Source organism: Protopterus annectens, chromosome 10.part0, assembly GCF_019279795.1.
Source record: "Protopterus annectens isolate FY-2018-M chromosome 10.part0, PAN1.0, whole genome shotgun sequence".
Classification (NCBI taxonomy): domain Eukaryota; kingdom Metazoa; phylum Chordata; order Ceratodontiformes; family Protopteridae; genus Protopterus; species Protopterus annectens.
The window spans coordinates 1,115,122,431-1,115,138,728 of NC_056744.1; the positions used below are offsets into that span (position 1 = coordinate 1,115,122,431).

At 38.9% G+C, this 16,298-nt stretch overlaps 1 protein-coding gene across 2 annotated transcripts in view; it reads left to right on the forward strand.

Moving 5' to 3' along the window:
* The window catches only part of LOC122813500 (putative ferric-chelate reductase 1), a 948,313-nt gene that overhangs the window by 150,108 nt on the left and 781,907 nt on the right, over positions 1-16,298 (forward strand). For both annotated transcript variants that reach the window (XM_044085846.1, XM_044085847.1), the window contains exon 2: positions 5,164-5,365. In XM_044085846.1, the coding sequence (XP_043941781.1) occupies positions 5,164-5,365 (202 nt within the window). The remainder of the gene's footprint in view (positions 1-5,163; positions 5,366-16,298) is intronic.

The following is a 16,298-nucleotide window of genomic DNA, read 5'->3' on the forward strand; positions in this document are numbered from 1 at the left end:
GGGGTGGGTGGGAATGAGAGTAGAGTAAGGGAGATCAGTGAGCCCGAGCATAGCGAAGGCGAATGAAATGGGGTAGAACCAAGATATGAACAGCAGGTAATAAAAACAATGAGTAAGGTAACATAATTTCAGAAATGTTTGTGTAAGAGTGGGAGTGTATAGAGCAGTAGAGTGTATGAGTAGGCTGCTACGGAAAATTAAGTTATGAGTCTACTGATCTATGGGAAAAACAGTCAGAGAGAGGAAGAGAGATACTTGGGTTGAGTATACCGGGTTAGCGTAAAACCAAGGTGCAGGGTATAATGTTAGACTAGGTTGTGACAATACTGGGAGCAGATAAGTTAAACAAATAATGGAAAGTGCAAATTACATAGAGGGGGGAAACCAGGGAGAAAGGGATTGTTAAGGTGATAAAAGAAAAGAGGGGAGACAATCTGGGTGGCTAGAAAGTGCATCAGAGATGAGTAGACCACAGTAGCAAACAATTTAAATAGTAACTTAATAGTTTTTAGCCCCATTAAAAACCCAAGCAAACATACATCAGCAGGTTGCAAGCTGGTCACTGGAGGTAGTAATTGTCCACTTTAGGGTAAGAAACCTTAGGTTCAGATGAAAAAAGGAAACACTGTAAATGTGGAAGAGAGATGGATGAGCAGTCTTTTACGTGTAAATAAAGGAAGGTGAACAGGGAAAAAACATAAGATTAATTAGGTATAAGAGAAGTGATTGTACAACAAAGAATATATGAATAGAGAAATAAGCTAGTAGAAGATGGATAGGAGAGAGTAGGTAATAGAGCATCTGTTTTACATTAAGAAGAAATGTTGAATGAAAATGAGTAAGCAGTTTGAGAACGGGTCATGGAAGTAAAAAAATACTTATTACTGTGAGGTCAGAAATAATTTAACAAAATTATCAAGATATGGCAGCAAGTGTTTCACTATGTACAAACAGTTTACAATATTGAGACACTGAAACTATCCATTAGGTTGTGGAGAAGAATATTTTTGCATTGTACCCTAAAAGCAGCTTGGTCTAACAAGCAGACATTTTGCATTGCAATTCTAGCTTCACTTTTAAGGAACAACAGAAGGAAGATAATAAATATTATTGTATTGCGCACTAAAACAGCTCAGTCTAATAAGCACAATAGCCTTACTCCTGTAATATCTAATGTAATGAATACAGTTTAAAGCATCTTGTTTCTATAACAAAGATCTTTGACAGAGAGAATATGATTGATAAGCATTCTTTGTATTGATTCAGTCCTGTTAAGCTGCAAACTTGTATATATAAGGAATTATATTCAACCTACCCTCCTTGAGTCTTCCTCTAGCTTACCCCAGTCTTTACCCATCGAACCCAGTAGGAACCTCATTTTGATCTAGAAGTTATTTTAAACAACTCTGTTCTTAGTGTAAATCTCACTAACCTTAACTATCATTCTAAACCCTCACCCCTTTACAATTACCCCTCTAGTGATTTTTTTTCCTTTTCCCTTCTTAACCTTCAACCTATTTCAATATTTACAAAAAATGTGTGTGTGTGTGTGTGTGTGTGTGTGTGTGTGTGTGTGTGTGTGTGTGTGTGTGTGTGTGTGTGTGTGTGTGTGTGTGTGTGTGTGTGTGTTTATGTCTATTTGTAAGTTCCCACAATGTATTAGTCTGTTTTTCATTTCATTATATTGTACTGTAATTTCTGTAAATTCTTGCAAAATACTGTGCAATTATAATGTGTTTATGGAGCTTTTCTCTCTAGGCCTTCACAGAAAATGGGCTCCTGGCCCAGTCAGACTTTCCCAGTCAACAAATATTAATAAATTAAATAAAAAAATATTCCAGGAAAGGTCTTTTGTATGTAATGTACAGCATTACCATACTGTTCTTCCTTTCTTAATGATATTTATTTTAGCATACAACCCATCTGTTTCCAAGCTTTAGTCCTCATCTTATTGACAAGTTTGTTAAAAAGTTTAATTTATTTGAGACTGATATCCTTAAGTCATTATATTGTGTTACTTCTAACCTATCTGATCCATGTAATGTTAGTGAACATTTTATTACATTTCTGACAAAATGCATAATTTGGCACTTTTGTTACTAAAAGACAGATTCATTTTCTTTAGCCAAACAGAAATGGTAAACTTTTGTGAACTACATATGAGTATATGCTTAACCACATGTCTCTGTGACTCATTAATATTAGGAGCTCGCAGTTGCAGGCATTAAAGTGTAACTGCATAAGCATCTGTGTTTATGAACAAGATCAGCTTTAACAATTTCAAGCTTGCTGGGAGCATGATATACAGCTCAGGTCACAGGATACAAGTGTATAAGTTCTGAAGCAATGCAAGACATGTTTTTGTTTTCCTGATGGTGATGCAGCGATTTTATGGTTTTCAACCATAGGCACACCTCAATGGGAGGAGGTTCCTGGTGTGAACTCAAGACATGCTTGAGGAAGTACGTTTCTTATCTTACATGGGAATGCCTGGAGATCCCACAGGATGAGTTGGAGGCCACTGCTGAGGATAGGGTAGTCTGAGCAAGAGTGGACACCAACTCATCCTGTGGGAAGCTGCTGCTGAGGAAAGGGTAGTCAAAGTTACTCTGAACCATTTACAAACAGTGCAACCTTCAACAGCATAAGCAGTTTAGAAAATGATAGTTATGAATACAGCAGTATCTATATATATATATATATATATATATATATATATATATATATGTGTGTATGTGTGTGTGTGTGTGTGTGTAATTTTGTTATGCTCTTGTTGATAAGAAAGTAGCCACCCATGTTTATCGCTGAATTTGATTTTCAAGACTTAGCATGTATTGACTCAAATAAACCAGCTAAAATGTATGGTTACTTATGGCAAATGTATTTTGCAAGCATCAGAAGCTGTTCCCATCTGGAATAACAGCTGTATTCTAAACTGGCTGTAATGCATAGTATGAGCAGACTGGAAACCATCTAAAGATGCTTCCCTTTGTATAGATCTGCATAGGTGAATTCACACGGTGGGTTGGGATTAGCCATTCCTATTTTCAAAGCATTTAAAACTGAATACAAGTTTGAATTAGAAGAGTGAAGATATGGTAATGCAAAATAGTAACTGTTATTTTACTAACTGAAGCCTGGCAATGAAAGCTGTACTTGTAATACAACTGGCATACTCTTGTTTCTCTTAGATTTAATTGCTATTTATTTATTTATTTTTGGTAAAGATAGAAAGAAACAGTTTTCTTTTTTTTAATGAGTCAAACGAGTTGCAACAGAATGACTAGCTTAAGTGCTTTCTGATTCTTGTTAACTGTCTTTGGGAAGGTAAAACACTGAAAATCTAGAGGACAGGCCTTGTTGTTGTCTCATTAACAAAGATGGCAGTACTGACATCATGAGAAACTACAGACAAGTAGCCCTTGTAAATGCAGCTCATTGATACAAATCTCTGGATTTTCCCAGTACATAGCTACTCTCCTCTAATCCATGTATGCTGCATGCAGCATATGTTCAACCTCAGCTGATAAGTGTAGCTTTTTCAGAAAATTGGAATATCCTCACCCTCTGCATTAGCACTGCCAGTTTTCCAACATCTCCAGGATATCCATCCATCCATCCTCAACCCCTTTTCCCATTTTGCAGATGGGGTCAGGATGTCACTTTTGCAGTGACAATCATCTCGGGCCAAGGTTTACACTGCTGGGTGGCTAGTCCTGCTGTAGCATCTCCAGGATATGCTTTCTTAATATCCCTAAAACTATGGTTATAATACCTAACTTGTAAGATACCCTGCCTGGCTTCATGATGCAGGTGTAGGATTCCTGAATGTGACCCATATGAGAGAGGACTGATTAGTGGCCCCAGCACAAGAGATGTCAGGCAGCAAGGAGGAGAAATAAAGGGGAGGGGCCCACTTTCCTTTCCCGGGGTGGGGGTAGAATTTTAAAGCAGTTGGGGGCACACTCTGTGGTGCTAACTCCCCTTGCAGAAGTGAGGGATGACCTCTGCTGCAGCCTATTGCATGCCATACCTCTATACCTTTTTGGGTGCATATTTTTAATCAAGAAACCAAGTAGAAAACCTTGAACCACCCATTGTGGCTGTCTGAATGATGGTACCTCCTCGTCAGATATCACCCCAGTGATGGAGAATGTGATCAAGAATGGACTGATGATCAACAGAATGTGGGGGCAAAGAGTACCAAAAAATACTTGTAGGATAACTAAATTATGTAATATAACATAATTAATCGAACTGCTCACAATACAAACTGCGGTGGTGGTGCTGCGGTAGCGTTGTCGCCTCACAGTTAGACGTTGCCCGTTCCATTCTCAGTTAGAGCGTCTTCTGTGTGGTGACATGCGTGAATGGGCGTTACTTCGTTGCAGGTTGTGCATTAGGCCCGGCAAGTCAGCACGTAAAAATCTACTGCCACATTATCAGACCGGAGTTCCGCTGTGGCGACCCTTAACCGGGAAAAGTCGAAAGACACAAACAAACTCATCAGAGACCTGTCTGTTCTACCAGTGCCTCTCAAGTGCTTTTTAATGTACTTTCTGCTTCATCCGTCCTTAACAAAAGCTGTTATTTATTATTTTTCTTCTTCTGATATTATTAAATACCAATTCAATTCCTTACCTCATTACTAAGCCCTCTATTTCCTGTAGCTATTACCTTTTGCTTTATCATTGCAGTGAAATGTGATAACATTTATACTTAGAATAACAAACAATCATAGTTTGACAATTAAACAGTTGCTTGAAATTTTCCTTCTTTGTGCATGCACATTTATTTTCTGGTAAATGTGTTGAATCTTTGATATTATTTGTGATAAATAGATTGCTCCTGATGCTATAAATCCACATATAATTAAATATTTAATAAGAACATTAGTAGCAAAATGTAAATTACATACTTGTTAATTTCTGTACTATGTGCCTTCTCTCAAATTACAGTTTTCTTTGTGATTTTGTCTTATTTACTATAATTACTGTTACAGTATTATATTGCAGCTTCTTTCCAGATGTTTATACTAAATAGGCTTTAGCAAGTAAAACATCATAGTTACCAATGCTTAGTCAATAATAGGTAGTAGCATTCATGCTGAAAGTCATGCATGCATAACAAGTGAAAGCTAACTGCTGTTTGTTCTGTTCACAGATGGAAGAATGTGTTCTTTTTGTAGTCTGTGTCATTTTTACCACTTTATTACCAACTACTTCTGGATATCCAAATGGAAGAATAGAGGAGGCGTGTTCAACAATGGAGCCAATTCATGGGAGTGTTAAATCACAGTCAAGTTCACCACCCTACTCAATTACAGTGTCAAACACAACCTACACCCCAGGAGATAAATTCACAGGTAGATATTGCTATTATTCTATATGTTAAGTGCAAGACACATTTACTGCCCAACTGTATCTAACATACACAGCTGTCATTATTCTACCTATGGAATGAAAGTGTGTTTGGGGAACTGCTCAGAAATTAATTTGTAGCCATCACTATTTAAAATAAACCACCAGCTGATCTATTGCATGCATAGATTAAGAGTATAGGTTTACATCACTAAGTGCTAATTGAAACTTTGATGCCCTTTACAAAGGCCATATCTGGCTTTGAAGGCATGGATTTTATAGACTAGTTGACTCATGCAGGCTCTATCCAGACACTATGACGTACATTACAGAGCTAAAGTTACAGTGTATCAGAAGTACAAAGGTTCCAATACAGATTGTCCTCATTGCTCTTATTTGTCTAAATGCTGCCATTTAATGTCTGTTATGTGTTTGCCTGTATTGTCTGCATCTGACGGAATCCTCCATGGAGTACCTACTCCATGTTTTTATATGTCTGGTTTCCAGTATCATCTCGAACACATCCTCACACTTATTTTGCAGTTTTATACATCTGTGTTTGCATTCCTACCTTAAATTCTAATCTCTTGTACTATTTTTACTTGTTATATATTTGTAATTACCAAGCCGCACCTTGTCTTACAGCACTGATCATTGGGTCAGCGCATCATCTTAGTGACTAAGGTTTTCCAAAATGCCTATTTAAAGATTGGCTAGATGAATTCACTGCCTAATGAATTCCTACAAAATGTATTTGTTACATTTGAGAAGACCTGCTCCTGATGCCTTTTGTTTACTTGTGTTTTGTACCCATTTCATAAACATGTTCCTGGAAGAACTGTGTTACTATAATTTCCAGAGTCACCATTCCATGTGGCTCGGATGGTCACAGGATCATATCTCTTACTGTAAAGCATATAAGCAAGTGACATTCATCATGTTTCTCTGTTGCAGTAATAACTGTATGGACATTCCTTGCTGTGGTAGCCCTTGGCCGGGCTGAGTACCTGAGATTTAACTCTGTCCTTCTGGCCTGGCAGGCTGCATGCATCTGACATCAGGATGTCTGGGTATAAGAGTTGGTGGTCAGTGCCATCTTACAGCTATTTCTTGCTGGAGCCCAAAGCATCTACATTGTAGACTGTATTTGTCAGTCCAAAGACCAGAATGCTTTTGAAAGCTAAGTGGCCCATTAGGGAAAACTTCCCTTTCTCTTTTTATTATATTCTTGGTTGAGTTCTAAAAACAATTATCTGCCTTGATTGTGGAAAAGAAATCCACATTAGGACTTTCGCTGCCTTTGTCTTTTTTTACTTAGGCCTGAAACATAATGTTCTTGATTGTCCTTATTGTGCCCATAAGTGCACAGTTTGTCATAGGGCCGAGTCACTTGTTCAATACTTAGAAAGAAAAGGGTCTGCTAGTCCTTCTCTTCACCCCTCTCAAAAATGTAGGGAGAAGCATCTGAAACTTCATAGAATGGCAGATGACAGTTTCACCTTCAGCCACTCCACCCAGACTTGTGATTGTCAAAGGAAATGAGATGCTTATGCTTTTAAAGTCCCTTGCAATGACTGAGGAAGTGTATGGGACTGCTGCTAAGTGCCTGTCTGAGTCTTATTTTGACTTACCTCCTGACAACTCTGCATCCACACAAGTCGAAGGGCAAGGGTTATCAGTTGGGTCCGAGACCACATCGCAGGTCAGAGCTTCTGACTCCCATGTTAGAGCTTACTGTGAACCATATAACCAATTGATGTTTGAGAAGCTATGTTGATGTTAAGCTGTGTTGGTGTTTTCTGCTGATTGTGCACTTAACACTACTTTTGAATACTGTAGGTTAGGCACTTAACTTCATTGCAAGTTGTAATTTTTTTCTGACACATTAAATTAACTTGTCCCATGTTTTCTGTTATTCTTTCTTTTTTTTTTGTTAAAAAAGTTAGCTACTGGATCATTTGTTGTAAGTTCACTTCTAAGTAACCTGTAAGATAGGGAGACCAAAGTTAACACCTGTAGCCTGGCTCCATAGATCATGTTTCCAGCACATTTGTTTTCATTGGTATGACTTTCTGAACTCAATTAATATGAGGCACTTTGTGTAATTAAGCTGTAGAATACTGTATTCTATTCTATACTATAATTGTTCTGTTTGATAATGTATATATGGATAGAATGACTTGCCATGATTAATTGGTTATGCCTTTGAATATGAGGTGTCCTACAGCATAATTGTTTGTCAATGTGAGACTTGTTAGTGCATGTCCTAGAATAACACCGAATATCCAAAAATGCAGACTTGCATATACTTAGTCTGAATTTGCTGTATTGGACTCTTCCTTTTCCCTGAGGTGTGGTGATCTGAGTATACAGAAGTGACAGCTTTGTGGTAGGTAAAGGAGGTTTGCTGATTCCCTCCATGTGAATAAAGTTGTAACGGAGAACAGCGGCTGTCAGTACTTACTATCCTTCTTTATTGTCAAGGTTTATCCCCCATTAGTTCTAGAACTCACAGCTCTAAGCCTCAGATTACTGTAGGGAGCCATGCTTGAGTGTGTTCTCTATCAGTTCTTAACTAGGAAATAAGTTGGTTTGTGGACCTCTGTAGCTATACAAAGTAAAAACAGCAGAAGATGAAGTTATGGAGTACTTGCAGAGTGAACGACTTAGTGCAGAAAGTCTAACACAGGTTACATAATAGCATGATGAAACCATGAGTACCCAAAGTTCAGAGAAACAGGAGGAGCAGGAGACATCTGAAGAAGAAACATGGACATGGTTAAGAAAAAGAGATTGAATGTGGTGCAATATTTATGCAAAGGAGAAAGCAAAACCAATCAATGCAAAAAGAGAAGCACCAAAGATATTTGAAAATAAATACAGGCAAAGGCATCCAGACATGCAATATTTTACAATACAAAACATAAGAAAACAAAGAAGAAAAGCAGAAAAAAGGATTAGTAATGGAGAAGTTAAAGAAATAGAAACTGAGGTTATGGATTACCTGTGAAGTGAATGATTTAGTGTAGAAAATCTAACTCCGATAACATCACAGCAGGCTAGAGCAATAGATTCCCAAATTATGGAGAAACCAGTGGAGCGGGAAACATCTGATCAGTTGCCATATAAAGATACTTTGGAGCCTTTCACAGGAAACCAGTGCAAACATTAAGTTGAAGTTGCACAGCAAGAGAAGGAACAGAAAATTGTGGCAACTCTGATGCAGTCAAGGTTGTGGAGTGATAGGCCAGTGAGCTCCCATATGAAAGAGCAATGGATGACATAGGATGAAATTGAAGAGAATGTGACACAGGAAGATGCTCTGGAACTTTCTATAGAATGCCTACAGGAAGTGGAGAACAAAGAATGTGCCCTCAGTTTAGAAGAAAATGACCTAAGAGAAGAGTTGCTTGATTTAATAGAAATGGATAGACATATGAAGATCAGTGAAAGAAGTAGACTAGAGAAAGTCAATAAAATTCAAAAAGTTAGAAGTTTGACAAAAACAAAAGGAACATAGTAATTACGACTGTCCATAGAGTTTCATGTGATATAGCAGCAGTAAATAGGATATGTTATGTTAAGCTTAATTAACTCCTTACATCTGAGTGACACCTCAAGGTGCATCTGCAGTTAACTCCTACTGACGCCTGTAGGCATCAAATACTGCATGTTCATATTTGTATCAATAATTCCAAAACCATGTTGTATGCAAAGTTTTAAAAGATTTCATCTTAAGCTTACACAGTAGCAAACTCAACTGAATTAATATTTGATCTCTGTCTAGTGTAGGTAAAGAGATATTAACTGCTGCATTTATGATATTAATTTATATAGATACATTTTTCACATTTTTCTAAATATCTCAACAACCAAGTAACACAGACAGAACTCATTAGCCTCTTATGACAGTTTTCAGCTAGAGGAATAAAATGCTGCTGACAGTATGTATGCAACTTGAGTGTTGCCGAGATATTGTAAGTTGTTTACAAAATATTTATTGTGACTTATAAACTCTGTTTAACACCTAGAACCTAAAAAATACTACCATTATAAAAATAGTTTGTACTGAAGGGTTTGCCATTTATACATCTTTCATAACCACTATGGTTCCAGAGATATGAACATTTGTTTGAAATGTGAGGACATAATTTGATTATGTCAAAAGGCTTAGGCTCTGCTCATTGGAAGTTACAATGCAAACATCCTGAACTCCATTGGAGTGAATATTAATAACAGATAAAGTCTTACCAGAAAACCACAGGGTACTAAGGGAAAGGAAGGGGAGAAATTGAATGCCATCATGGAAGTATTGAATAGAGAAAACTATAAAACAATTAAGACAAGAAGTGTCACTGTTAGAAGAGTTAGAAAAGGGAACAGCTAAACAAAAATACTCAGAGGTTGATGTGATAAAAGCAATGAGCAGTATCAGAACAGATTAGGATCTATCATGCACTATCACAAATAATAAACTAAATATATTAGCACAGGCAGAAAAACTTAGAAGATATGCAGACAAGTTTTATAGAGAATTGGGAAACCAGGCAAAAGGAATTGAAACACCACAAAAAAAGAAGAAATATATACATTTTGGATACATATCTATGAAGATCCTGTGGAACATAACAAAGATGCTAAATGGATAGAAGAAGTAAAATAAACTATAAGAAGTTTAAAGAAAAGGATATGACATGGGATGAACTAACAGCCAGAAAGATTGAAACAAAGTTAAGAAAAGATCCTAATTGGAAACCCCAGGCCCAGATGCAGTACCTAACATCTGGCTAAAAGTATTTATATCTAAACATGAAGATTTAGGCATGAGTAAAAACTGTTCATATGCACACCCTGACCAGACACCAGCCTGGTTAACAAAAAGAAAAACAATACTCCTATTTAAGAGTGAACCTGCAAGCTATCCTAAAAACTATAGATCAATAACTTGTCTTCTGATGACATATAAATTATACACTGGAATGGATGCTGAGGGTTTATAGTCATTTAGAAGAAAACTCAATCATGGCAATAGAAGAAAAGGGTAATAAGAGAAAGTCATGTAGTACAAAGGATCAATTTATGTTAAATAAAGTCATAATGGAGAACTGTAAAAAGCAAAAGAACCTAAGTACGGCATGGATAGATTATAAAAAAGCATTTGACTGTATCCCACATTCATGGATAAAGTGCTTAAAAATTAAGCTACACCTAACACTGATCCATAACGTTATAGCAGCCCTAGAACACTGTCAAACCAGTTTTCAGTTAAGCTATGATAAAGGAAAAATTATTATTCCAGGGCTAAAATTCAACGTGGAATATTCCAGGGTGACTCTCCGTCATCGCTGCTGTTTTTTCTTGTCCTTAACCCATTAGCTTGCCTACCTACTATATTAGGTAATGGCTACAATTTGGCTCCCAGAAAACAGCAAAGTGAAATGACTTGCCATCTTCTCTTTGTAGATGATTTAAAACTGTATAGTTTATCAGATGAGGAACTGAACATTTTTCAACTAATTCAATATTATAATGTTTGTACAATCCCCAGTGCAACAGTCTTGCCACATTATTATGCCTTTCAGTATACAGTCCACTGCAAGTGATTAGAGCTTTTTCAGATGAAATAATCCCCTGTATTCACTATCCATCCGTGCAGGGCTAGCTTAGTCCTGCACGGAAGTGGTTGTTTAGGAGCAGGGCAGTAGTGCACCATGCATATTAATAAAGGCATGCTGCTTTAGCTCCTACACAGACACGGAGCATGTATGAGTGCAGGGGGCGTGTCTGAAAGCAGAGCTCTCAGAATATACATGCCCCTGCAATGAAAAACAGCAGTGTATGAATAAGAATGAGAGAGACCGCTCATAGGTGTTTGCATACCCCCAGCAACATCCCCCAAGTTTACAAGAGCAATAGTTAAAACAGTAAAGATAAAGACGTTTTTCTTTTATATAACAGATTAAATGTAACCATAGTTGCGTGGGTTTGCCCATCACTTAGCTATGGTTAATGCAGCTTAAATGGTACAAGAGGAGTAAAAAGATAGATATATGCAAATGAAGCAGTACAGCAAAAGTTTAGTGGGCAGAGCATTCTCTTTACAAGCAGTCATTCCCGGTTCGAGTCCCACTCCAGTACAATCCGTTTTCCATGTCAAATCACTTTATTATCAGTTTACTTTGTTGCATGACCTACGACATAACATATATTTGTTAACTGGAGTACTGCATTAAATGCAGATGTGAGGTGTCAGTGTCATAATGTTGCAAAGTCCACAGATAATCACAAGTGCCCCATACAGTATATGTACACAGGAATTAGGGATACAAATGGAAGGTAAAATGTGTAATGAATGATAAATCCATACAGTTTCCAAATCCACCACCTTCCCAACAACCATTAGACATTACTGCCTAAATTATTGCGGTGGTAAGTGGGTGTAAACACTAGTAAGCAAGGGTAAGCATATTTAAGCAGTAGTAAGCGAGTTTAAGTCTGTTTGCATGAGGACAGGCAATGCACAAACAGGTTAAGCAATATTGAAGCTAACTCTGTGTAAGCATATTTAACCAGAGGTTAGCATTGCTTACCTTCACGCTAACCTGCGCAAACCCACTTACAATTGCTTAAAAGTACCTTAATCACTCTGTATGCATCATCCGCTGTTCTGGCCAGAAAAAAATAAACAGCCTTTGCAGGTCTTGAACCCAGGACACTTTACACTATAGTCACAGTAGTTAACCACTAAGCCATCACAGCAGTACATAATATTGAGGTATCACCAAACAGATCCTCACCTTAGGAAATGTAGACTGAACATGTGAAAGGAATCTAAATACAGTTTTATATTGTATAACCTACTACAGGACATAACTATGTGAACTGGAGTACTGCATTAATCCCAGATGTGAGGTGTCATTGTAATAAAGTGTTGAAATCACCTAATAAACACAAGGACCCCATACAGTGTACGTACACATGAATCATGGATACCAAACACATATATAACATGCAATGAATAATAAATCAATGCCACAATGCAAATATAATGCAAATTAAATATTAAGCAATGCTAAGCATTGCACAGCCGAGTTTAGTAGGTGTAAGCAACATGTAGGCCAGCTAACTAAGTCTGCCCATTAGTATACCCCTTTAAGCAATGCCAGCCTTATGTAAGCAGGTTTGCCCATAGCTTAGCATTTTCAAAACTGTCCATTCATAGCAAAGTGCGGGAAACCGGCCCTATTTAAACCCAACAGGCAAGAATACATCTCATAACTGGTTGTAGCTTCCCCTTGTAGGCACTATGTCTGGAATGGGAGAGGGTGTCCGCTTTCGGGAACAGTGCTTGGGCATCTAGGAGTCCAGTGTCATGGCAGGACTCCTTGTGAAAGACCATGACCAGAGACTGCTGCAGGGCTAGTACCAGGGTTCCCAATACAAAGTGGAAGCCTGGGACCATCTCACCCATGACCTCACCAGTATCACTGACATACCCCAAACTTGTGAGCAGGTCAGGCATTATTATGCTGACCTGAAGCGGAGAAAGGGGGATCTCTTGGATCAGTGGATCCAAGAGGCTAGGAGGACAGGGGATGTCCCAGCCATGTGTAAGTATCAGTCCTGTTTAATAATTGCCAGCTCATGTATATTATGGATAGGTATGGCTAAATATTCCTCTTATGTCTTCCACAGCGGCAGGTGAGTGGGCTGTGAACCAGGAAACCCATGGCTGTAGACTGCAGCGGTTGCAATGCGAGGCAGGTTAGTAATACTCTTGCATGTACTGTCATAGTAAATAAATCTAAAAGTAGTAGTACATTAATTGCCTGTATAAAACCTGTATTGTTTCAGGCATGTACTGCATACAACAGAGAATAGGGCAGGAAGTCTCATATAGGTTGTATGTAAATAAAAGCATAATAGCCTGACAATTAAGGTCTAACTGCTGGACTGCATGTGTTCACTCTGGTATCATATGGTAATGTAGAATTGCAATCACTTAATAATACTGTTGTAGTAAGCACTGTTACCCATACTGTGCTACATAAATAAATTGTGTAGGAATGTCTGTATATGACTGTTGTAATCCCAAAAGGTCAAATAGTACAACTGAGAGAGACTTAGACAGAAAACACTGAAAAAACAGATAACATCCAAATAGCACACTCAACTGCAACGTGAACTGTTGTATTTTTTTGCACACACAGCCATGGTTTGAATGCTGGGAGTGGTAGTAGGCTGTATGCAGAATCATACCCCACAAGTGTACAGAAATGTCCAGAATGTCCAGTAAATCGGCCCATAGTTGATGCCTGTCACCCTGTTCCCCTGGCAAATCAATGGAATGATCCCAGATGTTTAGGCAGCAAACAAGAAATACAACTGATTGTCAGACATCTATAACAACAAACTTGTCACTCTAGCAACCCCCCAAAATGTTATGAGAGTAAGTAGCCAAGTATGTCCTATCTCCACCCCCATGTTGTCAAGCTGTGACCAGAGTGTGTACAGTAACAGAGTGAGACGTATGTGCATAATACTAATGTGGAAACTGGTAATTTGTGTGGCAACATGCAGGTAGCCCTAACAAACATTGCCCCCACAGGTCTATCAGATACAAACACTGTGCCTATAAATAAAAGATTGATATCCTGTACTGGTACTGTTTACTCTGGTATTGTATGTTATTGTTAGTGTTGCAGTTGCATAGAATAATAAGGTATTACTCATCACTGTCACCCACACTGTACTATATAATACAACTGTCTAGGAAATCCTGTATAAGAGAGTTGTAATTACATTCCACTGTGATGGACAGTGTTTTATTTTTAGCGAACACAGCCATGGTTCTAATCCTGGGAGTGGTACTAAGCTGTATGCAGAATCATACCCCACAAGTGTACAGAAATGTCCAGAATGTCCAGTTATTTGGCCCATATCTGCTGGCTGTTATCCTGCCCCCTGCCATATCAGTGTGCTAATTTCTGACATGTAGGCAGCATTTCATCTCATATAACTGACTGTCAGACCTGTACATATTTGGAAAATGTCAAATAAAACAAACCTGCCATTGTGCAAGTCACTAAAGGTTTAAGAGGGCAATAGTCAAAATATGTCCTGGTTCACCTGCATGTGGTGAAGACATGCCCAGAGTGTGTGCAAAAAGAGATGGACAGGTATGTGCATAACATCAACCTGGAATCTGGGAGTATGTGTAGAAACAGTTAGGTAGTGTTAACAAACAATACCTCCACAGGTATACCAGGTAAGAGGTGTATACTGCAGATAAAAGCAGTTCATGTATATAGTTGTCAACAGCCATACCACTGTCCAAACTAAGGCAGTAGGGTAGTTCACTAATACACGTACAGTACAGATCACAGCACTGACTTGGAAGTAATGTGAACTACAGGAATATACTAGTTGTTAATTGACATCTTTCTCTACCCCCCACCATACCTGCAACAATAAACTAAATACACAACTCAATTGGTATTTGCTGACTTAACCCTACTGTTGGGACATATGTTCTATTGTTTGATAAATATTTAATTTGTTTCTGTGCATGTGCTGTGTTGAAATACTCACAAATTGGTGGCATGCTGCCATCAATCTACCTGCATGCTGTTGTAATGACCACTGAGGTCCCATATATGCATGTGTTCTGTTTGCTATGTAGCTGTTCTATATCTGGTGTTTGGGTTAATGGGAATATCTATGCATGTTGTTATACCTAATCCAGGAATGTGTTGACTATTACTAACCCACATATGTTGATAACATTTAAACACCACAGCATGTTTGGGAAGGTCGGTCCCGGAGGACCCACCTGTCCCACCTCAGCTGGCCGAGGCACCGGGCACCAGCATGTCTGGTGCCCAACCCGGGCCCTCCTCGTCTGTTGGTCCTGCACCACCTTCGGTGGCACCGGGCACCAGCATGTCTGGGGCCCAACCCGGGCCCTACTCATCCATTGGTCTTGCACCACCTTTGGGTGGAACTGCCTCAGGGGATGGGGCTTGCCCCCCCCAGGACCGGGCACAGACAGGAACCTGTCACCCATCGCCAGGCCCGGGTCATGGTGCTTAGCGAGCTCCGCAAGGAGGTTGGAGATCTGCTACGTCAGCTTGAGAGCCGTGTGTCACAACTAGAGGGTTGCCCTGGATCTCCTACTCAGCCCCCAGCACAACTACCTTTGGGCTGTGAAGGTGCAGTGGTGACTGCCCATGAGTGGGGACCTCAGTCCCAATGTTTCTACTATGGGTCTCATGGGCTTCCGATTTTCCAACACCCTCCCCATCAAGGTGTTTACCCCCCCACATGTGCCAAATACCACCCCTGTATGTGTATTGTTTGTCTTGTCTGTTAACCTACCTAACATACCTCCCAAAATATACCTACTATACCTCCCCAACATCCCACTCTCACCTGAAAAAAAAGGGCAATCTGTTACCAAAAAAAAAATCTCACCTGGTACATAGCTGTTCATTTCGCACACGTGTTCACTGGACACATGTAATCTGGTCTAATTGGCTTAACATATTATTGTTGTCCTCTACCCTCTCTCAGGGGTATGAGTGTCCAAATCTATCTCCAAATTCAGTGTATATGCACAACTGTTGCTGTAGAAGAAATGGGCAGCTATGGACCTTCCCTACACCCTTCCTGCACATCCCTAGCTATTTTACCTAATGTCTTTCCCTCTTTGTGCACCTTTTTCACCACTTTCCTGTCAACACTTTTTCATTTATTTTAAAGAAATTAGCACATGGGTGAGTGGGAGTAAGCACTTTTAAGCAGCAGTAAGCAGGTTTAAGCTTGTTTGTGTGGGGGTAAGCAATGCCTACACAGGATAAACAATTGAGAAGCTAAATCTGTGTAAGAAACTGTAACCAGACGTTAGCAGTGCTTACCTCCATGCAAACCTGCTTACAA